The sequence below is a fragment of the Etheostoma spectabile genome, chromosome 1 (assembly GCF_008692095.1).
Source record: "Etheostoma spectabile isolate EspeVRDwgs_2016 chromosome 1, UIUC_Espe_1.0, whole genome shotgun sequence".
NCBI lineage: Eukaryota > Metazoa > Chordata > Actinopteri > Perciformes > Percidae > Etheostoma > Etheostoma spectabile.
In genome coordinates, this window is record NC_045733.1 from 2,383,180 (window position 1) to 2,407,706 (window position 24,527).

The 24,527-nt window shown below is 38.7% G+C and overlaps 3 protein-coding genes across 4 annotated transcripts; 2 read left to right on the forward strand and 1 right to left on the reverse strand.

The window, feature by feature from the left end:
• Positions 1-1,307: 1,307 nt before the first annotated feature.
• On the forward strand, positions 1,308-9,971 carry ctsba (cathepsin Ba). 2 transcript variants are annotated; one of them, XM_032514492.1, is made up of 11 exons: positions 1,308-1,461; positions 4,893-5,030; positions 5,375-5,460; positions 5,690-5,804; positions 6,061-6,176; positions 6,732-6,817; positions 6,912-7,058; positions 7,337-7,453; positions 7,568-7,696; positions 8,184-8,265; positions 9,259-9,971. In XM_032514492.1, the coding sequence occupies exons 2-10, from the start codon at positions 4,908-4,910 to the stop codon at positions 8,255-8,257; spliced, it is 993 nt and encodes a 330-aa protein (XP_032370383.1). In that variant the 5' UTR covers positions 1,308-1,461; positions 4,893-4,907; the 3' UTR covers positions 8,258-8,265; positions 9,259-9,971. The 2 variants fall into 2 exon arrangements, with proteins under 2 accessions (XP_032370383.1, XP_032370374.1); XM_032514483.1 differs by having other exon boundaries at positions 1,319-1,461; positions 4,903-5,030.
• Positions 8,745-18,087, forward strand: LOC116691878 (ADP-dependent glucokinase). Its single transcript, XM_074783860.1, is given in 10 exon segments — positions 8,745-8,773; positions 10,677-10,726; positions 10,729-10,791; positions 10,794-10,825; positions 12,798-13,045; positions 13,887-14,077; positions 14,352-14,448; positions 14,675-14,811; positions 15,191-15,327; positions 16,451-18,087. Coding segments are annotated over 10 exon segments (1,542 nt in total). The 3' UTR covers positions 17,009-18,087.
• A 557-nt stretch (positions 18,088-18,644) lies between these two features.
• drc8 (dynein regulatory complex subunit 8) lies at positions 18,645-22,928 on the reverse strand. Its single transcript, XM_032515814.1, has 7 exons — positions 22,749-22,928; positions 22,473-22,557; positions 21,869-21,941; positions 21,480-21,556; positions 20,762-20,804; positions 20,504-20,570; positions 18,645-20,357 (listed from the first exon to the last, which is right to left on the reverse strand). Exons 1-7 carry the CDS (start codon positions 22,771-22,773, stop codon positions 20,239-20,241), a joined length of 489 nt encoding a protein of 162 aa, XP_032371705.1. The 5' UTR covers positions 22,774-22,928; the 3' UTR covers positions 18,645-20,238.
• Between the last annotated feature and the right edge of the window lie 1,599 nt (positions 22,929-24,527).

The following is a 24,527-nucleotide window of genomic DNA, read 5'->3' on the forward strand; positions in this document are numbered from 1 at the left end:
AAATCCAACCTTTAAGGACACCAATTTTCTTTGTGAATGAATAACGTATTGTAAATAAATAAATGTTCTTATTTAAAATACAGGGGTCATAAGTATACATACCCCTATGTTAAATTCCCATAGAGGCAGGCAGATTTTATTATTAAAGGCCAGTTATTTCCTGGATTCAGGATATTATGCATCCTGATAAAGTTCCCTTGGCCTTTAGAATTAAAATAGCCCCACATCCTCACATACTCTTCACCATGCTTAGAGATAGGCATGGGATACTTTCTATAAAATCATCTCTCAATGCAAATCAAACCAGGTATTAGTCTAACTGAAATAAAACCATGCCTATCTCTAAGCATGGTGAAGAGTATGTGAGGATGTGGGGCTATTTTAATTCTAAAGGCCAAGGGAACTTTATCAGGATGCCTAATATCCTGAATCCAGGAAATAACTGGCCTTTAATAATAAAAATCTGCCTGCCTCTATGGGAATTTAACATAGGGGTATGTATACTTATGACCCCTGTATTTTAAATAAGAACATTTATTTATTTACAATACGTTATTCATTCACAAAGAAAATTGGTGTCCTTAAAGGTTGGATTTTACCTCATTTTTTAATTTAGGTATTAAAATAAATTTCCAAAACATGATTTTTTTATTCCTCTTTTTAGTCAACTTAAGCATGTGTATGTAAACTTTTGAGCACCACTGTAAGAGTAGATAGATGAGAAAGGAGCACCAGAGGAAAGGAGAATGGAAGGTTTACAGATAAATTGTGCCAGGCGATACAATACTATGAGACAAGGTCAGGTGAAGAAGGCGAGGTTCAGAGTTTTAACAGAATGACAACAAGGCTTTGATATGAATTAATGAAATACACCACAATATGTACATTTCAACGATGATAATTTAAAACTATAACACTATTGAGGAACATGTGTATAATAGAAAATAGATTGTCATTAAAAATAAATATTTATAGTTTGTTTTCCATAGATCTCACAGATTGTAATTAAGCATTGAGGGTAATTGGTGAATTTCAGAGAAGGTCAGTTTGAGCACCACCTGGCGATCAGATTCTAGGAGTGCAGATCTGCTGCGTCCCCCTCCATGGCCCCACTGCACCAAACTCTCTCGTCGTTAAAGTGTGTTTTTACCGGTTACCGGTTAGGTTCAGAATTAGATGTGTGTCTGTAAATAAAACATTACTGATCCCACAAACCAAAGACACTATCACTCTTATCGGAACCAAAAAGCATGTGTGTGTGTTGTCGTTACGTTACCGATCACATGAGCTGCATTCATGTGACCGCCTGGTTCACGTGGTTCCTCAGATATAAAAGAAATAGGAGTGACCATTTCATTTCACATAATCACAGAGTTTGTGTTTATAGTGACAGGCAGGTACATGACAGAGGGGAACCCGAAGATCTAAAGTTCACACCTACAGCTGACATACGAGCTACAGGTAAATGATTCATTGTTGTTGTTTAGTCCTTAGCTAGTTTCCGGTTATTAGACGTTACAGGTTGTTTACACGGTGAGAAAGCTAGCTAGCAGTAACCTAGCTAAATTCGTTACACTTTAAGCGGATAACACATTAAACGGAATGTTCAATTAATATTGAATTTTGGACGGACTAATTTAATACAAAAAACAGTTCAATTCCAGTTTGTATTTATGGCTTAAATGGTGGTGTTTTGACTCCCTGGCCCATTGAGGTGTATGGTCAGATCAGAAGAGCCAGGTGATGAGACGTGTGACCTCATGAATTAATGATTCGGGAAATCAGGCAACACCTCCAAATAAAGAAAAGAACTTGAAACCTGAAGTTAAAATAAATATGATACATAATACTGAACCGTCAGGCACATTGATACAATAGGGAAATAGAAAGTGAAACTAGGTCTTTATGAGAGCTGTGGCAGCCCAACCGCCCTCTGAACCATAGACCGTTAAAATGTACAGTCAACGGCTTCAGCTTGACAAAGAGAGGAGCTGAGACTTGTTTTATACGGTTATAAACATGTCTGTAACACAGCCGGGGGGGGGGGGGGGGGGGTGGAGTAAACTTAAATAAACTGGAATAGACTAACCTTTGTGTAAAATGAACATAGAGAACTAACTACAACACAATGTCCAGTCTAAAAGAAAAAGGACAAACTAATGAAAAGTGAAGTTTGCCCATTCGCAACCATAAGCAACCCTGACATGATCCCTTTAAAAAAATATATTAAATCCAACATTGGTTGTCCGTCCTGTAAGTAGACCTTAAGCTTTTAAACAGGGAATAAGGAAATGAGTTTTATCAGTGCGCAGACTAACGGAGAACACACCATTTGCCATTATAGTAAAGTATTACAAATTTACAGTCTGTGTTGCCTTTTTTTAATCTATATGTGCAAGTAAGATAACAATTTTGTAACTTTTCACGTTTAAGAAATTCTGTTCTTACAGTAGCTTGACACTACACAGTACTTTTAGGTTTTTGTGCTGGAGACATAAAGATGAGTTTTATAGCATGAAAAGGAACATTACAGATCATTGTGGTGTTCCACATACAGTGCCTTATTTAGTTCAGCCATGATTCCTGTAGTTTTGACATCCAAATTAATTCAAAGTTTTTCTTATCAGTGGTACTAATAATACTACTGATCAGCATTGTCTTGTTTATATTCTTATTGTTTAACACAAATGCACTCTAGGGAAGATGGAGCAGAGGAACACAATGTTTAAAGGTCTCCTCCAGCTGAACTCAATCTAAGCTGTAGGACTTCTAACGTGAAGATCATTAGAAAGGAGGTGGAGAGGAACTTAAATGTGTCCTCTCTGTGGCTTTGGTGCTGACTCATCAATGATGTCTTGATCGTAAATCTCCCACAAAGGGGAATAATTTCACAACCTCTTGGCCTTTTAAAAATGGTTGGCATCAGTTATAATCAAGCTAAAAAACAGTTAGTTTTTGTTTTCCATCATCAAATAGTTTTGTTATCAGAAATTGATAGAGCAGCCTCAGTTATTGTAACCTTTTGTAGGTCTTGCTATGATAACTTTGTTGAAATCTAATAGCAGGTATTCAAGACAGGTGAAATGGCAGGAACAGTTGAAGGTCTCACTACTCAATAAGTTAGGCTGTAGTGAGATTTGAAGGGTGGTGACTTAATGTGTGTGTGTGGGTTGGTGTGTGTGTATGTGTTGTGTGTTGTGGGTGGTGTTTGTGTGTCTGTTGGGCTGTTTGTGGTGTGGTGTTGTGTGTGAATGGTGTGTTGTGTGTGTTGTGTGTGTGTGTTGTGTTGTGTGTGTGTGGGTGTTGTGTGTTGTGGTGTGTGTTGTGTGATTGTGTGTGTGTGTGGTGGGTGTGTGTGTGGTGTGGTGAGTGGTTGTTGTGTGTGTGTGTGTGTGTGTGTGTGTGTGTGTGTGTGTGTTGTGTGTGTGTGTGTGTGTGTGTGTGTGTGTGTGTGTGTGTGTGTGTGTGTGTGTGTGTGTGTGTGTGTGTGTGTGTGTGTGTGTGTGTGTGTGTGTGTGTGTGTGTGTGGTGTGTGGTGTGTGTGTGTGTGTGTGTGTGGTTGTGTGTGTGTGTGTGTGTGTGTGGTGTGTGTGTGTGTGGTGTGTGTCTAAAACCGTAAAAAAAATTAACATGTCTTGTTTGGATTTTTCTTGTGGCCTAGTCATGTGCTATTGAAACTAGTTCCACTTGAATTCCTATTTTCTGTCACTCTCTCACAGAGCTCTCACTAAATTCTCTTCTGCTTTCTCCGTAAAAAGAAACGTGTCATGCCTAAACAGGTGTGCTGATTTTAATAGACGACTAACAAGAAATGCTCTTGTTCTCTAGAGAAAATCTATGTGGCAGTGAGCCAATGAAAGCACTGAGGGGCCTATAAGTGATTAAGCTCCCATACAAGCCCATGTAAAATTGTTAGGCAACACACACTGCAAATGTTGCTTGGAGCACACCGGTTGGTACAGGCAGAATGCAACAAAAGTTCATATTTTATGTCTTTTTTTTTTTTAAATTTTGTTTTAAATTTTTTTTTTGTTCTCCACTCCTGCTGTTTGTGTCTTAACATGTCATCTGTTGTCCTTTTGTATGTATGTATGTATGTATGTGGGTTGGCAGCTGCATGTTAGTTAATCTCATCATGTTTATAAGAAGCACAGTGTCTGCACTGCTATTGATTTTGATGGACTTGGAGCATCCTGTTTATCCTGAGCACACTCCCTGCCTCTATTTAATAGGCTACATTAATATCACTAAGGGATCTTTGTCTGGAGCTGATCTTAACTCTTACCTGTGCATTTTCCCTCCAATGTGGTCCCGTCTACTTTTTGATTTCAAACTCAGACCATTTGGGGCTGTGTAGACCACTGAAATGTTTATTGTACAAATGCAGCGTGTTTTAACCACTTCTAAGATCTCTGAGCATGACTGAGGATAAGAGGTTTTCCCTGTCCTTCTATGTACATTGTGTTTGCGTATTCCACTTGTAGCCGCAACCAGAGTGACAATGTCTAGTCAGCTGTGAATTCTGTTATCAGCCTAGTTTTAGGAGTGTATGTGTGTTTAAACATCATCCATAATGTCAGACTTTTGTTTTATTTAATAATAAAAAAGAAAAGACATTCTACAATACAAGTCTACAACTTCCCTAAACTGCTCCATTATCCTACTGATATAGCCTCTTTTAACCTTTTTTAAAGGTGTTTTTTTTTTTTTTTTTTTTTTTTTTTTTTTTTTTTTCCTCTCGGTAAGTTTTTCTGACCTAGAATACTTTTATGTAAAATCTTGTAATTTTCTTTCTGTAATTGTTATTTCTTCATTCTTGGTAAGGTAATAAAATAACCATAGCTCAAGTATAATTTGTAACATTAATGAATAAACATTTTCTCTTCATTTAGAATTTTTCAGGCAAAATGTGGCATGCCGCCTTCCTCTTATTGGCTGCCAGCTTGTCAGTGAGCCTGGCCAGACCCCGCCTCCAACCACTATCCAGTGAGATGGTCAACTACATCAATAAGATCAACACTACTTGGAAGGTGTGTTTTTGTTTTCAAGATTTTTTTTAATTTGCCATTTGGGCATATACCAAACAGTCCCTGCACATAGGAATTCTTGGGCCGGCTCTTTGAGTCAAGTAAAAAGAGTAAAGGGCAAAGCACACCGACTAAAATAGAAAAGATTATACAAGGTAAATGTATTAAAATAAAATAAGACAAAAAAATGTAGATACTGTGCAAAAAAAAAATTATGAATACTGTAACTGGAGGATACAACTATGGGGGACATTGCATTTGTAATGTGCATAAATATTGCAGTTGTGTCTGTGTGTCTTTATCTTGGTAGCAGTTCTATATGACTAAATCTCCTTCCACTCCTGCAGGCTGGTCACAACTTCCAAAATGTCGACTACAGTTATGTCAAGAGACTCTGCGGTACGATGCTGAAGGGACCTAAACTGCCAGTCATGTGAGTCTCACTTGTGAAACACCGGAAAGGAACAGATTAGTATTCCGTTAAGCTTACATATCACTGAGTATTTGCTGTTGTACACTAAAGCTGCGTCATGGACCAGTACTCTGTACCCCACCTGCCCAATACAAAATGGGAAAAGTACATTACGTTTGCTTACACTTCAGTCATAAGTTGTGGTAGCGCACAGTAATACTTGACTCTATAACGCTGTTTCCCTCTGCAGGGTTCAGTATGCTGGAGACCTGAAGCTGCCTAAGAACTTTGACTCCAGAGAGCAGTGGCCCAACTGTCCCACTCTGAAGGAGATCAGAGACCAGGGCTCCTGTGGATCCTGCTGGGTAAGATAAAAAAATCACTGCTCAAAAGTTCTTTAAAAAAAAAAAAAAAAAAAAGTAGTAACATTATCCAGGGAATTTTGTTTATGACTTTGATTGTGGTTAGTAATGTGTTGAGTCACACAAACACCTTTTTGCTAAATTGTTGACATTCACTTTTACAACTGATGGTGAAGTCCATTTTTATTTACACTGTATACATGCAAATTACCAATTGTATTTGTGTGTCTGTGGCATGTGTTGGTTGTTCTGCCCACAGGCATTTGGTGCTGCAGAAGCCATCTCTGACCGAGTGTGTATCCACAGCAACGCCAAGGTTAGCGTGGAGATCTCCTCAGAGGATCTGCTGACCTGCTGCGACAGCTGTGGCATGGGGTGAGAGGCAGTAATTTGTGAAAAATGTCACTGCTGTTTGTCTTCATATGCCCCCAGCTTGCAGTGACCTACAGTATGTTGACCATTAATCCAGAGCTCAGTAGCATACCACAAGGTGTGGAATTTCAATATCTGGGTATTTAATGGGAGAAGAGAATGAATTAACTCAATACACCAGTGAATGATCCGATAAGATGTCGGAAGTCCAAAATTGTATAGGAATGCATTTCATTTCTTTGATTCATTCATGGTAGGCTGTTGACTCAGTTTCTACAGCAACCACCAGCAGCCACTAGCCTCAGTGTAACCTTACGTAAAGATGAGTCTACTGAGATGCACATACACTTTTAAAGTGAGCACTGTTAATAAATCGGCTCTTGGTATCGGCAGATAGCTTACGAAGAGGTAGGATTCTGAATCTCTATTTGGATAGGGTAAGGTTGGGTCTTACCAGATATTGTACAGTGTGAACATTTGGAGTTGAAGGCAGGGAGTACATAGTGGTTGTCTGTAAAAGTGCATTTTGTTTTTTACTTCTTTTTATCCTCTTTTTAGATGTAATGGTGGTTACCCTTCAGCTGCCTGGGACTTCTGGACCAATGCAGGGCTAGTCTCTGGAGGTCTCTATGACTCCCACATTGGTGAGCTTTGTGTGCGAGACTCTCCATAGTGATACGCGGCTGTGGCGTCTACAATTCTGATATCTGTGTCCTTGCTCTTTTTTTGTGTGTACAGGTTGCCGGCCCTACACCATCCCCCCCTGTGAACACCATGTGAATGGCAGCAGACCCTCCTGCTCTGGGGAGGGTGGAGATACACCCAAGTGCAGTCAGAAGTGTGAATCTGGATACACACCCGGCTACAAAATGGACAAGCACTTTGGTAAGAAAGAAAATACTTCCATAAAAAAGGGCACTAACGGGCATACATTTCCACTGACTAGCTTAGACAGAAATGGTATTTATTAGATTTTTGATAAGGACAACAGAACCAGTTAATCTATGTATCCAGTCATGGCCCATTAATCTTGTATGTCTTGTAATCTCTTGTATGTGCCACAAGCAGTATGTTTTATGACGTAAAATGGGTCTAACCCCCATCTTGGTGAAGAAAGCTGTGCACACACAGAGCGCAGGATCCTAACTCAAAGTGTGTTGCAGGTAAAAGTTCTTACAGTGTGCTGTCAGATGAGGAGCAGATTCAGAGTGAGATATACAAGAATGGCCCAGTAGAGGGAGCCTTCACTGTCTATGAAGACTTTGTGCAGTACAAGTCCGGTAAGAACATGAGCACCATTAACAGACAAATGTGGCAAAAACTCATGCTCACAACCTGTTGAGCACAGGATAAACGCTGATTGTAGATTTTCCTCTCCCACCCCCCACATCCAGGTGTGTATCAGCATGTGTCTGGGTCTGCTGTGGGCGGCCACGCCATCAAGATCCTGGGCTGGGGAGAGGAGGGTGGTGTTCCCTACTGGCTCTGTGCCAACTCCTGGAACACTGACTGGGGTGATAACGGTGAGCAGAGACACACCCTCCTATTTACATGTATGAAGGGAAGGAAAAATTAGAAACCCTTCAGTATAATACAGTCTTAAAGCCCCCAACTGCAGCATCAATTGAACACATTATTGAATCAACATCCTGAAATTTTCACACAACTTTTCATTCCCAGCCAAAACTCAGATGTACATTTAGCTGATACTATTTTTGCATCGTGTTACAGTATGGCTATGTTTCAGTAACATGATATGAATACTTGTCTGCAACAAGTTAAATATCAGTAAATCAACAATTGTATAATGCGTTGCTATGTAGAACTCCTTGTATATACCTGGCAGCCCTTCTGAATATTAAACACACATACTATATGTCCATGTTCTCACACTTAAGATGGGGATATATTTTATACGTACAAACATAAAATTAATGGTGCGTCAAGCTTTTTTTTTTTTTTTTTTTTTTCTCTTCAATTTATGTAAACTGATCTGTTTCTGGTCTTCAGGATTCTTCAAGTTCCTGCGTGGATCAGATCACTGCGGTATTGAGTCTGAGGTTGTGGCAGGGATTCCCAAATAAATTCTATGGTAAGACGGCAAAACAACATGTAATGGCTATATTTTGTACCGGGCTCAAACAAACCTGTTTACTGTTTACCTATACAGTACAACTCTGCCATTTTGTTGCAACCTCCCTAATTTATAGGGGTGGGGAAAACTAACTGATTCTTCGATGCATCGTGACTCTCTCGAGAACGATTTGATTCTGATAAAGTTCATAATCAATGAATGTGTTTATTTAAAAGTTACTGCTTCCAACCATGTCCAAATCAAAAAAGAGTGACTTAAAGTTTAGGCAAGAGTGCAGAAACAAACAACACAAAAATGGCCAAAAGGAGGGGAAAAAAAGGTTTTATATGTATATAATACACACACACACATTATCTAATAAGACGTATATAAAATAATTGGGCCAAACACATATAGGCTGTTCATCTGCTTCATCACTTTACATCTGACCGCCTCATGTTTAATGTTCTAAGAAGCCAATTCTCCTCCTTTTAAACATGACAGAGCCTCTGACTCAAAGATTACTGTGAGAGAAGACTACAAAATAAAAACCTCAGTAAACACAAATGTCAATAAAACTTGTGTGTAACAAATACTGCATATGTCAAAATCTAAAAAAACTCAGATTTATGTGTATTTTTTTAAATCATGCATTGGAAATGTACATTAAAAAAATTGTTGCATTGATAATCTGTTTAGAATTGCATCGTTGGCCTCTGAATTGGAATTGAATCGTGAGGTGCCCAGAGATCTCCCCCCCCACACACACACACACACACACACACACACACACACACACTCCACTAATTTAATGTCTAAACCAAACTAGAGTGCAAGGATTTATATTTGTACACAAGCCTCATAGCTCTAAATTCACTATTGACCCTGTACCACCCCAATAGCTCCCAGCTCAAGTCTGATAGGGTATTGTCTTTGTGAAATCCTCAACAAAGGTTATATGACTTTAAGTATGTGCCTTACTGAGTCTTTTATTTTTTCTCTCTCTTGCAGGTTTTGTGCCGAGGTGCCCATTACATATTCAATAGAGGACGAAACACTCAACTTGCCTGCTCTAGAGAGAACTCGTTTTAACTGCTTTTAGACCTTTTAGTCAAGGCCCACTGATCACCTTGCACACATGGCATGTTGTTGTTTCTTTTTTAAAGCAGACCGGAGAAAAAAAAAGTTATTTAGGTGGATTAGCAAATGTATCACTGATTTGAATTCAATATTTTTTTTGTGACTGAACTGTTATAAGGTCTTGTTCCTTCACCCCTTTTAAGGCAAGGTCAGTCAAAAATTGCACAGGAGGAAATCCTTTTTTGAGATACATATGAGCATTAATTTGATCTCAGGTGATTCAAAGCAGACCGTCACTGTTTTTTAATTTAAATTTCTTTTGTTGATATTCTGCATTTGGAAAGTGTGGAGCAAAGACTGCCCAATGCAGCAGAAGTCAGTTTGTTTTGAATGTTTTTAATTTTTAATGGTTACAGCTTTCACATTGGATATTTTTATTCAACATCTCTGTGCCACAAATGCCACTCCATAATGTTTGGGACTCATTGTGATTGGTGCCTGTTAACTTTTTTTAAATTAATTTTTAGTATCAAATGACGAATGTTATATGGTGGATATTGGGGTTTTGTGTGCTTGTGTTGATCAAAATATTGGCACATGAACTGTTATGGTCAGAATTAAATAAAACATGACTTGGTTTCCAATATGGTGTCGTTACTCTGGAATATCATGCTGGCATTTAAAATTTTGAGAAAAATAAAAATGACCAAGAAAATGTGGGGGAGATACATCGATAAGCTTTGATGGAGTCAAAACCTTTTTGAGGTATTGATAAAAAGTTGTAGGATCCCCTTATTAAATTTAATAAAAAAAAGTTAATAAAAAAGACTAATTGGTGGTAGTTTTGTAGCACATTCATTCTGAAGCACTTTTTTTTTTGGATGTAATGGGGCCAAAAAAACCCTTCTTTTTTGGTCCTGCCACAATGGGGAAACCAAAACTCAATTATAGTTGATAGAAAATTATAATGGTTTCAAAATTTTTTTGGAAAGATCAAATATTTTCAAGCCTGCCCTTTCCCCCCTTTGTTTGCCAGAAAAAAAAAACCCCTCCCCCTTTGTAAGTTTGAGTTTTGTAACGGCGTCTACCCTTACCAAAACCGGGCGCAGGCTTGGGGCAATTACAAAAGGGCTAAGAAAAAACCTCATTAAAAAGATAGGACATTGTTTCCAAATTTAAAAACCCTTTAAATTTAAAGGTGACGTTTTTTTGGAGTGTTTGCACCGTGCATCCGGCCGGGACAATCCGGTACCCAAAACAAACAGGGAAACCCCAAGCCGCCCCCTTAGCCGGCTGCTCAATTTTTTTTTCTCATCCTGGCAGGGGGGGCCACCGTGCTAGTGAGACAGCAGCGAGGAGGCAGGTCGGTCTTTTGTGGTGAAATATGGGCCCCGTTTGTCCCGTTTGTGGTTGTTTTGGCTTTCCCGGTTTTCCGGGCACCACAGAATGCAGTACTGGACGACAGGCGGACACCGTCCTGTCCTCTCTTTTTAAAAGGGCTTAGGCCAAAATTGGGTGAATAACGGCGGGCCCGACCCAAATTTTGGGTTTGGGGAGTGCAAGGGGGCCCCGAGTAGCCTAGCGTTTTCAAACCCAAAGTTTGGGGGTTTTTTTAAATTTTTTGGGTTTAAAATCCATTAGTTTCAAATTTTAAATTGGAAAACCCTAATGTGGCGTTAATTTGAAAGTTGCTCCCCAAAGAAATAAATTTTTAGTATTGCTAACGGGTTTTTGGTGCCCCGCAAAAAACACAGAAAAAAAAGTTGATTCTAACCATTTTTCCCGTTTTAAAAAGTTTAAATTTGGGATTGAAAAATTTTTTAAATAAAAAAAAACCAAAGGGGAAACTTTTTGTTTTGGGGAACTGGGCAATACGTTAGGGCCCAAATTGTCTATTGTACATTTCCCTTTTTTTCCGGAATATTTTGGCGCTTGGTCAGAAAAAAAGAAAAAGATGAGCAAAAGAAAAGCAAGGGAGATTGAATAAGGGTTTAACCCAAAAAAGTGGAAATGGAGTTTTGGGGAATGAAAAAATGGGGGTTAAGGAATGAAAACCCTGAAGGGGTTTTCTAAAACCCCCAGTATTCATTTTTTTAGAGTTTTGACAGGGACCCGTCCACCCCCAAAAAGGGGCCCCCAAATGAAAAGGATGGGGGGGAAAAAATTTTATTAAAAAATGGGCAGGTGGTGCCAATATATGTACTATGAATGTGGCTGAACTTAGCGATAGTAACACAAGTATGCCCTATGTCACTAGTACAGATGGTAGCCTCAGCGTGACATGTCTAGTACAAAATATACCAGTTAAATAGTGAAAGCAGGTGGTGAATTGTAGGGATGCACTAACCACAGTGGCTGTAGTCAAAACCAGTCCTGTAGGTGTCAGACCTTGGATATGGCTTGCGCATGTTGATAGCAAGTTAACAGCTCCATGGTCTCATAACCACACCTTAAACAAAGGCCTGGGATGGCTGATGTGCCACAAGTGAAACAGCAGTGTGTGGTCTCTGTCTTGCCTTGTAATGTAATCAATGCAAATGAACTGTGAGCACAAAGTGGGTTAGTAGTATTAACTACCTTACCTGACAAACTGCATCAGACAGTTTCAGCAAACAGCATAATGACCTATGTCTTGATTGTCATGATCTAATCCTCCAATCTTGTCCTTTTGAGCCTTGTTACAAACCCCAAACAAAGGCGATCACCATATCTGCCCAACCTTTGAGCAGTTCAACAACAGGTTCAGCCACGCAGTTAGACCGGCTACATTGTTACGTAGAAATATCAGCCTTGTCACATATCCCAGATTAGTTTGATTTAATCCTTATGTATTGCTATTGTGCTTCAGATGGTGAATTGGACTACAGCATAATTGCAAGCAAAGCAGCTTGACTTAGTTAATTTAAAAACTAGTTTACAAACTTTAGCTTTTTGGCTTCTCTGCCAGGTTGCCTGCACATGTAGTCCATCTGGGGTTTTTTGCACATGATGTTAGCCTTTGTTCAGACTTGACAAAAAACGTTTGAAGATTAAGGCTATGCATTCAGGATATTTGACACAGCAGCTGAAACTTTACCAAAGTGTCAAATGATATAATTTTAATTTTTCATGGCTTTTATTAGAGCAGCTGAAAGTGATAAGAAAAAAAAGGGGGGGGGGGGTGTAAGAGAGGGGATGACACGCACCAAAGTGGCCATATTGGTCAAATCCAAACCCAGGCGCTGCCAAGGACTCACCCTTCATGGTGCGCATGCTTTACCGGGTGAGCAAGGAGTGGCACATTGTGTGGACGTCTCTTTACTCAGTCTACTAAAGCTGCACAATGGCATTATCCTTCTCTTTGCTCTATTTGTACTGTTCAGTTTGCCTAAAGTGTTGAAAAGAAAATAGGGAATACATAATCGTCTCCCTGTCATTTATTCTGCTTGAGGCCATCTCTTCCATCTCCTTATCCTTCTTGTTGGCTCCAGATTTTTATACCTGCTTCTGGACATGGTTTTTTATCACATATTTATCTCTCTTTGTCTTTCTTTCTATGCCCCTCTCTCTCATCCACAGGTTTTGGAGGTTGTGTTGACCTGATAGTGGACGGGGTATCGTTGCTTAATAAGATTGGCCTCCCTCCCACAGACCAGCCCCTACATCATGACTACATAGAAAATGAAGTGCAGCTGGCTCAGAGCTTCGCCTACTTCTTTGCACCAGGAGCTGCTGCAGAGTAAGTGGTGTATGTGTGTGTGTGTGTGTTGTGTGTGTGTGTGTGTGTGTGTGAACAAGAGCTGGCCTAGTTGTGGTCTAGTTAATTGATCCTTAATTCACAGTTTTGTAGGGCTGGGATAATTTGTTGACAAAGTCGACCTCATGATTATGTAAATGCGTCGACACAAATAATTAGCGTCTAAAAATAACAAGGCTGACTCCAGCAACAGCGCAAGTAGGGGTTCCTCGCACCAACATTGAGAAAAAGGCTTTCACACAGTATTTTACTCTTAATGCCAACAACAGCGTGGTATTCTGTAGTCTGTAAAATGATCTCTGAGTCAAATTAACGGCAGCAAAACACTGTAAGCTCCGCTCACCTATGCCTCGCCAGCTTCTCCCGTGGCTCACCCGCATACAGTATGTCCTGCAGTGACTTGAGTGTGAGGTAAACTGCGTCTCCCTCATCTGTAGCACTGTCTTCGATAATTGTGCAGCCAGGCCAGATTGTTTCAGATATCTCACGAGTCCTTTATAACATTAGTTTTAACGGCCAATGTATTAAAAAATCGTCGGGTTTAAATTGGGCTCGTGCTCACAACTCCCTTTTTGAAAGGAGAGAGAAAAATTACACTTTTTCTTTTTACTGTTTTTTTATTTTAAAGTTTTACAGTTTTTTATTTTTAAAGTACAGCTCATTTCATACACATTGGCAATTTAAAAATGCTTTACACATTGCATAATTGTACTACACCATAAGACAAAAAAAGAAGAGATGTTCAGAAGAAATGCAAATGATGTTGGTACTTTCAAGTCTCAACATTGTTTCACTATTGTGCTGCTTTTCATTTGTCTTGCAGGCGTTTTATGCTAAATGATACCCTATTCAGTGAGCTGGTTGAAGCATCCCGTGACTTACCTGGGAACAGATGGGCAGTAGGCGGCAATGCCCCGGTGATGGCTGGTCGCATGGCAACAGAGGGATGTGATTTATTGCTAGGGGGAAGTTTCAGCCCCGATTTCATTGATGTCCTGTCCCAGCACATAACAGGTACACAAATATGATAAGTTTTTGGTTGGTATATTATTTGTTGTATGTTTATTGTTATCGGGCCCCCTGCGAAAATCTTTTAGTAGATTATATAGGGTTCCCCATTTCACACGGCCTGCATATGATCATTGTACCTCCTGAAATTGTGATGATGTGTGAAATAAACGAAACAAAGAGTAATACATACTTGTACACCTAACTCTACCTCCTCTGCGTTCTATGTTTTTTTCCCACCCCTGTCTTTTATACTCCGTCCTGTGCTAACCTACGTCAGTGGCAGGTAACATAGTAGAAGAGCCAGACATTCATCTGATCCTGGAGTATCCATCTGGTGCTAGCTGGGGTAACTATACCTCACGTAGAGCCAACAGGTATGTGTTAGTGGAGCATTTTATATTGTGAGTATCTTAAAGGATCACTCAGGTGACCTGTATATGTGTGTAAGCCCAGTGACACATTTATCCACCATGCATAGTACAGTAGGCTGAATTAAATGAATGTTGGGAGTAATTGAACCAAGTGTTTTGTGTATGTACATACATATTTATGAACGTGAGCCTCTACGGTATTTGGAGCTGACCGTGTTTGTCTCTGCAGATATATCGTCCACAGCGATGACCATAACCCCTACCTGGACTCCATGGCGGAGTTTGCTAAGAAACTCAAAGACTTCGACCCAGATCTTCTGGTAGTGGGTGGACTGCAAATGATGGATAACTTCCCCTTCCGGTCAGGTAAGAGGTTATTAGTGGGAGAACATGCAGCAGTTGTGTCCGCTGCTTTGTGTCGCACAACTGAAATGGAATCTTGCTAAATGTTTCTCGGATGTCAGTTTTTTCACTTAACCCCATCTGAGTTTGCTGAAATAAAAGTTATTGTGTCATGTTTCATGTAATCATGTGGACTTCACTTTATGTTAAAGGAACTTATCTATTCTGAGCTGCACTTAAAGGTGACACAAGGCCTTGTACTTATTTTAAATTTGTGAGTTTAATATGGACAAGTGAAAGGAGAGCTTGTTCTACATGTCTCTATCTTCTCTCTTCTTTGTTTTCTTTAATCTTTCTTTGTCTGAATTTCTTTTCTTTCCACTTATTCCTTTCATTATTCTAGGTGAGCGGGACGCTCTCCTGTCCCGCCTGGCCGACCTCCTGTCCTCCTCGTCTCCACAGATTGGAGTCCATTTTGAGATGGCCAGTTTTGTAGAAGAGAGTATCATGGAAGACCTACTCTACTATGTCATTCCCTATGTATGTATGACTGTTGAACAGTTGAATTAATCAACACATTAATTCATATGGAAGGAGACTAGAACAATTACACAAAGATCATCACCAAAAAATATATTGAGCTTTAAAAGGTACAAGATGTCTGGCAAATAATGCCAGGTAGTTTGAACTAGATTTGCTTAGTTAAATTTGTTGAATACATTGAGGTATTTACCTTCCTGTATTTGTAAAGTTTCTTTTTTTACATCCTTTTTGAATTTACATGTTTATATTAGAGTTTGTATAATGTATTTAAAAAATACAGCATGTTCTGGCCACTCCATAAAACTAATTTTAAGGAGTGGCCAGAACATGACATGAAAACTTCAGTTTTATGAGGTTTTTTAACATTACTATGAGTTCCCCCAGCCTGTCTATGGTCCCCCAGTGGCTAGAAATGGCGACAGGTGTAAACCTGCTCTGCTTTTGAGAAAATGAAAGCTCAGATGGACCGATCTGGAATCTTGCTCCTTATGAGGTCATAAGGAGCAAGATGCAGACTCAGAAATGGCACATACTAAGGAAATCTCATTGTGGTTTCGCTCTAGTGGCTGTAATTCTACACCAAGGCTGAATTTTGGGAAGGAGATTTCACATATGGTATAAGAGGACCACTAAGGCCTATGTAAAATAATCCAAAGAGCACCATGTCATGGGATCTTTAAAAAAAAAAAAAAGAATAATAAATGTTATCGCTCTGGCCCATTTTATCAATTATTGCAAAGTATTGTCTGTGTAGTCACATCCCGATATAGTTAACATACAGAAAGTTCTAAAAACTGTATTGATTCCCTTGATGGCAGTCCACACAGTGAGTTTAGAAGTCTTCTCAGCTCTGCGAAATACCAGACGATACAGGAGTGCATAGCCGCAGTATGACATCTACAGTACCTAACGCAGGAATATGTTAAGAGATCAAATTATAGTCACTAATTGAGTTTTTTAGATTTAGATTAAATGACACCTGCCACGTGGATTACTATGAAAGAAAAACGTCTCTCAATGCAGCGTTATGGCTTTTGTTTGTTTTCATGAATATGCACAGTTCAGTTAAAGGATGACCTCCGTTTAGGTTCAATCACTCATCCTGATTCTGCTTTCCTAGGCGGACTCTTTAGGGATGAATGAACAGGAGCTTCCCAACCTGCTCAGTCTGCTTAAAGGCTCCAACATCACAGTGTTGTCAGACCCAAACCCTCGTGTAGCTACTGTCCTCGACCAAATGAGGGAGGTCTATCGCATCATAAACCAGCGCTCCAAAGATTCCAGTGCAGAAAGTGACACAAACGGGGCCAAAGCTAAGCCGCTGACTCGACTCCACGTCCACACGCTGGCCTTTCAGGCCATGATTGTGACACGCGGCTCCCAGTGGAAGAACACCATGTCCGCCACCGCCAAGGCCTCTCTCACAGCGAACCGCCACGTCTGTGGCTCTAACGACATTGACCCCAACAAGGCGAGGCTCATCATGGACGACTCCTTCTCTGTTAGCCGGCGGGAGGGCAGCCAGCGCATCCCTCTTCAGGAGACGCGACCGGTCAGCTGCTGGGATGAGGAGGACTATGAAATCTGCGTAGCACCAGTGCTGGTGTGCACTGAGGTTTACCAAACTGCAGGCGGAGGGGACAACATCTCAGCCGCTGGCCTGGTGCTGCAGATCTAGTAGAAGGACACTATGTGGTCTATCTGTGTGTGCTAACTATATGTTGGCAAACAATGTGACTCTAGAAACGTGATCTAGGTGTGATGCGAAGTAGCCGGAAAACATGGGTACGGATTGTGAAATGTATCAGGCTAATGCTGTCCAATAAGGAAAACTAATTATCATTCATAGTGGACAGGTGATGGAATACAGTAGTTAATAATCAGGTTAGATTCCCAGATTTTAAATATATGGGCTCAGGTTTTAATTTTAGGTGGATGCAGTTAAAACCTGCTTAAGTGAAAGATAAAAGTTTTATAAATTGAGTAAAGTCAATCCCCGAGTCATCTGACTCCTGACCTACTCTACTTCTCCAAGGCGTGATAAGACTTGGGCCCTCAGCCAAGATTAGATAAAGAGAGATGTTTTGTCGTAGCTGACAAAGCTGCCACATAAATTCGCTTTAAACCTATAACTCCACTATGCAGCAACCTGTTCCATAGTTGTGTAAATGCTGAAATAGCTTAAACTTCTGTTTCTTGGGAGCAGGTTTATCAGGTTTATAAAAACTACAGTTCCATCCAGTAAATGGGGCTTGCCTACCCCTGCCTTGCAGCATATGCTTTAGGAGAAGGCTCTATCCTGCCTCTTCTCTCTCCTATCTCATTCTCAAAGGTAAAGATTTATAGTATAAAGCTAGTGAGGTTATTGCCTCCTGTTCTTCCTAATGTATGTGAAAAATGTGCATATTGGTTTGGGTGTGTTTGATTTGTTTGAAGATTGTCATTCTTTTGTGTCTGTTGCAGTGCAATAATGCAAAATCAATGTTAAGAGACCACTATTGGTAGCTGCATATGATGTCAAAACCTTCTCTCTACCTCCATGCTATTTTTTGTTCCTTCCCTTTTCCTATTACTTTTTTCTGTCACTTTTTAAAAAACTTTTTTATTATGTCATATCTCTTATTATTAAGGACCAAAATAACCAGTGTGTACTGCCCGTGATTGCTGCAAAGGAGAAGTTATTGGCAGCCAGTTCTCAGATGACATGGCTGCTTACAGTGGAACACAATCTCATCTCTAGTTTTAGGTTGTTGTTTTTTTTTTAAACCATGAACCCCCTAAATCTGTGGAATATTGGAACATACATCAAATATGATATTTTAGTCTTCATCTTACTTATTGTAGGATTAGAAGCTGAATAGCTCTCCCCTAATGAGATTATCTTTAAGAGAAAATAGGGCCCTGCCACTAATTGGCCACACAACTCCCACTTCACTTTTTTCAGGGTTGAAATCGCTTTTAGCTGAAACTGTATGCGACTGAACATGAATGGGAGTCTAGCCTTTTTTCTTTTTATGTACAAATCAAACATTCCACCACGGGCCCAGCTTGTTATTTTGTTATGCAACATCTATGACATGTTTACTCTTCAACATGCAAGTAGATTCTTTTTTTTTTCTTGATTAAACAATTAGTTTCTTAAATTCTTTTCAAACCCCTTTTCAGCGAGGAATGCGTTTATTTATTTTACAATGCAACAAGTATGAGCTAAAGAAAACCCTTTAAATCTTTCCTCTTTGTGTTAAGACCATTGATTTGATGATGCTGTTTTGATTATAATGATGGTAAATGAGCCTTATTCTGTTATGACAGTGGGGGTTAAGTCGAAAAGGATTTTTAATACAGACCTTTCGATTACTATAGGCGTATGTATTATTTTGTGATTTCTTTGTCTTACGCGGTAAGTGGAAGTTGAGTAACGGGTCATGTTTTTTACTGTGAAATGAAACCATTCTGAAAGCAGAACCTCAGCATGCTTTCATGTTCGGATAGAGAAGTGCTTGTGTGTGCTACCATATCATATGCTTATCTAAGCTTTAGATAAGATTCATGTCACTTATGTTCTAAAGCTGTGTTAAGTGTTTTGTGCATGTTAAATATTCAATTCAGAATCGCCTAAGATAAAATGCTATGCTGATAAAGCTGTCATTGCTTTGTTTATTTTCTCATACTTGGAATCATTTATTGATCAGGCTATCGTGGCTGCAACCCGCAGTTGTTTAAAATCATACTTTGGTACAACTAAGTACTTGATTTGGACTTCTGGACAAGTACTATGCGATGGTGATGCCATGGCTTCTTTGTCATAACATCATAACACGCCGTGATTAAGGTTTGTTTCCTTTGTTCACACTCCCAACATGGAATACATTTCATTTCCCCTATTTGTTCATTGGCTGCACATACTATCTAATCATCTTGCCAAATGAATAACCAGACTACCTCCTGTTTATGATACCACCACTATAATCACCCAACAAGGAATCTTCTCAGTAGGGTTACAGAATGTTTCTGTTATGATCCTGTCTGTCAGAGATTATGTATTGGCAGGCTTGTACCCTGCAGCTTGATGAGGGTTTCAGCCAACACTTTTCAATTACATAAAGGCCTTATTTTATTAAAGCGGCATGTTGTCCATTTGTAGGAGTGACTACCTTAAAATGCCCACAACAATCGGGTCGCCCCACTCCTGAGATTTTAATAAGAAATAAGCCCTTTGAGAAGTCAAGCTTCACCTGCACAATAATGCACTCCAGTTTATTTTTATTTTATTTTTTAAGACCCAGTACTATGCCTCAGCCTATATTTTGAACCCAGGTCCTGGGTTTGGGACCACAGCAAACTGTTTCTTAAATACAAAAAAGACAAATACAAGCAATGTTGCATTAGCTATAAAACAAATCTGAGTAAATCAGTGTTGTGTGGTGGTACTGATTTCTGACTTATTTTACATGTACAAAGTGCTAAAATTTGCATTACTCCAGTTGAGTTGCACTGTACACGTATTTTTAATGTGATTGTGAAAGACTTAATGAAAGTTAGGTTGTACAATAAGTAAATGGTTGGGAGCATAAAACATACAGTAGACATGCCAAAACAATGGACTGGTCCTGCTTCGATGCATATCCCAAATCTGCAGATTTGAGCAAATCACATTTCATCTGAATTGAAAGCCAGTTTTTAAAACACAAGGTCAAGGAGGAGATATATACATGTGCTACATGTTTGTTTATTATACCATATTGGAACTACCAACTCACACATTAAGACATGCAGACGTGGAAACAAAGCACCAAACACACAGACTTGTTTGTGTCTTAATATTTCTCAACAATTACGCACACACACACACACACACACACACACACACACACACACACCACACACACACACACACACTGTGACACTTTAGATGTCAGGGTCAATGGTCAGCTGGCTGATTAAGTCTTTGTAATAGACAAGGTTCTTCTCATGGTCAGCGAGTGCTGTCAGCATCTCATCCATCTCCTCCTGAGTGAAGACCTCACCTAGTTTAAACACAACCACGAACAAACACAAACACTTTGTACAGTAGGTTGTTTTGTGAAAGTAAGGGGAATGTTCGACACACATAAATATCTATGAGACGATCTGCTTTACATCACAAAGTTAAAACTGAAAGCTTCTGCTTTACCTTCCTGTGTCATGTACTTTGTCAGCTCCTCAGGCTCCAAGTACCCTTTGTTTTCTTTGTCCAAAACCTGGAAACAGTGTTTTTGTCTTTATGCTTTAACAAATATCAGTAACTAACAGTGTGTGGCAATGTGAGACTACAAACACTCTGTTGACAGTATGATATTCACAGAATTATAAACTTCTACTTAATTTAGATACTGTGAAGTTTTTAGTACTACAACTAGAGAGGATATACGAAAACAGAAGCTGATCTCACCTCAAAGGCCTGAAGCAGAAGGTCCTCAGGGATAGAAGGGAACCTAACACATACACACACACACAATTGATATTTGTATCTGTTGCCTATAGTATGATAGAACCCCATTTGACATGACATACCATAAACACTGTGATGAAATATGATGGAATTGACATAGCCTTTATAAGTCATTTCCAAGCCTGATTTACACTACAAACTGAACTGTAATGTGCACATTTTATTATGTAAGAGCATCCTATGGTTTTCAGTTGTTTTAGGTGATGCTGAAATATTAAGCCCCTTTAAGCACAGAAAAGTGTAAAAAGTGTAAAAGCAAGTGACATGAATATAATTTAAAGAAGTCTGAAACCAGTCTGCTGAAAACATCTCCTGAAAGATTAATGATCAAAGGTCTTTGTCTTTGTAGACTTTTACATCACACATATGTTGTGTGAAATACTGCAATAACTACCTCATTATATTAAACAAATATAAAGGCAATCAGAAAACTTGTACCAATGTCAAGTTATTTATTAGCTCCCTCAGTAACGTCTAGCTGAAAGTCACACGTTATAAGAAATCGTTTGCTTCAACATGTGCACCTATTTGCATCATGCCTTGGTAATTTCTCAACCTCAAAATTCAGCATTTATATTAATTCAGTTACATATACAAAACAACACGACATGACAACAGTCGGGAAGAGTATAAGTTGGAGATAACAGAGCCGTCTTACTTGTGCTCCAGCAGCACTCTGGTCATGGCTGGGAGGAATTTGTCCAAATGAACATATCCCGTGTGGTCCTCTTCAACCTGGTTAAACAGAACAAGGCTGCTGAGTGTTGGCCTTTTAACAACAACCTGAGAATTTTCTAGCAAAAGAGATCACAATATCACCGTACACTAAGTAGTTGCAATTTCAAGGTGAGGGGTAATATTCATTTGTGATAAAACAAAAAACAATAAATGCAGTTTTCAAAACTAATATATGATGCTACATTTAATACACTGATATCCAGGTACAGTCTGTATTTTTGCATAACTCATATTATGTAAAGTAAATATCCCTAGTTATGACCGATTAGTTTGATCAGTTGTTTTAAAATATAAGTAAACTGTTCTGACCTCAGCTATTAAGTTGTGTAGGTTTGCCTGAGTGGGGAAGCAACCCAGGGAATAGATGATGGTGCCAATCTCCCTGGAAAACAAACGCCATGTTACACCACCACACTATTTAACTGCATGCAAAGACCGAGTGTAACGTTTTATTCACTCAGCTAGCTCCACCAGAGTCCAAATAAGGTATTTCAGTTTCATTTTTTTTTCTAAACTACAGGGCCAGGTAGTTGTTTTCCCTCATGAAATACACATACAACATTTAAATAACTGTCTATACTCTACTGTCCTTGATGGTGTGAAACTATGAGGTTCAAACCTAGCATATGGGAAAAAGTGTGTACATTATCAAAATATATTTAGACTTGACAGAATCTGATGTAAAAATGACTTACAGTTAGAGCCTTCAGGCCGATAGCTACAATGATTCAGTTAACAGGTTTTGTTGAATAGAACTTCAAATAGAATATTGCTAACTTATGCATTCCATCTTCACATTCACTGTGTTTGAAGTTAGGAGTTGTGACCTAAAGGGCTCAGAGTGGTGTTGTTTTTTTACATTAGAACAATCTCAGCATGGCAGAACAGTGGACGCCATCACCGCCTCACTCACCTGACATCCACTGAGTTATTAGACTCATAGACAAACGCTTCAAAAGCTGCTTTGATCTTCTTGTGGACATCTGACACTATGGCCTCTGACGGACAGAAGATAGGAAAACAACAGGAACAGAGACACGAGTTAGCTTATTACACACTTACACACACACAGACGCGCGATTATGGCGCTTTTATTTATTGTTGTCTGAACATGATCATTGAAACTAATGTTAATAGATAGACGGTAACGTTTTGTGAGGTTTATAAGGTTAGCTAACGAGCTACCAACCTGCACTTTGCGTGCTGTCCGCCATCCTTGCCCGGTTGTTTTTCTGTTGCCTAGCAACCCACTGTTTTTGTCAAACGACTAGGCAGCTATAAGCTCTTGTGAGTGACAGACCTTACAGTCATAAAAATCTTCCCAGGTCATAATTATTAGATACAAAGTCATAATTATATGATAAAAAGTCGAAAGGTAAAGTGATGTGAGATATAACATGTTAGATAAATCATTAAAATCATGAGATAGGTCCAAATTAATGTTATGAGATAAACAAGTCCACATTTTGAAATAAAATGTAGAAATCATGAGATTAAAAAAACAAAATTATGAGATAAATCATAATTATGAGATGACATAAAAAGTCAGAATTATGAAATAAAAGTAGAAATTATGAGATACGAAAATAGTCAAAACAATGTGTTAAGATAAAAAGCTGAAAGATATAAGATATCTATATATATATATATATATATACACTACCGGTCAAAAGTTTGGGGTCACTTAGAAATTTCCATTGCACTCCATTATAGACAGAATACCAGCTGAGGTCAGTTGCATTGTTTTTTTTAACCAGGGCAGCAGTTTTCAAATTACATTATGTGCTGACATAATTGCAAAAGGATTCTCCAGTGTTGTTCTAGTTAGTTTTTAAAATGATATCAGATTAGTAAACAGAATGTGCCTCTGGAACATTGGATCAAGGGTTGCTGATAATGGGCAATGTAGATATTACATTAAAGATCAGCCACCCACTCAGATCAGCTGGTATCCTGTCTATAATGGAGTGGCATGGAAATTTGTAAGTGACCCCAAACTTTTGACCGGTAGTGTATATATATATATATATATATTTTTTTTTTTTTAAGTCCAAAATAGGAGATAATTGTTATATTAATAACTCTTCAATAGGCCCTACTTTGTTTGTCCTCCATGTCATTTATGGGAAAATTCTATATTCACCAGCTAAATGTTGTAAATCTGCAGCTTGGTGTTTGCTACTTTTCATGAAGTCTCTTGCATTATAAGTTGTATAATAAAAAAACTTTATTTTTACAATACATAGAAATAAAGTATACAAACCATTAGCAAATATTTGCCTATTTTATTTTCAATATAATATACATTGTGTTTTATGTATTGTGTTTGTGTCTTCTAGGCCTCCTTTTTTATATAATTTAATATCTGACAAATCTAACAAATCTTAAGAAACAGGAAACATAAAGAAAAACAGAGGGACGAGAAATGTTTATTTTATTTTCTCCAGCTGTATGAATGCATAAATGGTTATAAAAGGTAAACAAAAAAATACAACAAAACCTTTTCATACTGTAAACACATTTCAAGTTTGCAGATAATACCCAAATTCAGTAAAACATTACATCTAATATTATATCAAGACTGGTGGAAGAAGTGATTCCATGATACCTCGTTCAGGCACATTAAAATCCTGATTATTGGAGTGAATACAAGTATCTCAAAAGAAATTAAAACTTAGTGGATACTGCATTTTAATAAATGTGTTTTTTTTCTGATTAACCTTATTTTATTTAGTAAATGAATTAAGTCATTGTGAATGTTGAGGAAATACTCAAGGAAGACTAAATGTAATTTCATGGCTAAGTTAAGCTGTCTGTGAAAGACATAACTACATAACAGTCCTAATGCATAACTACTAGGTGGAAATCCTAATCCTAGTGTGGGTCAGACACAATAAGGCCAATCACTGTGTAGATGGAACTTTACATAGAAAAACACAGATACATAAGGAATATGTAATACATTAAA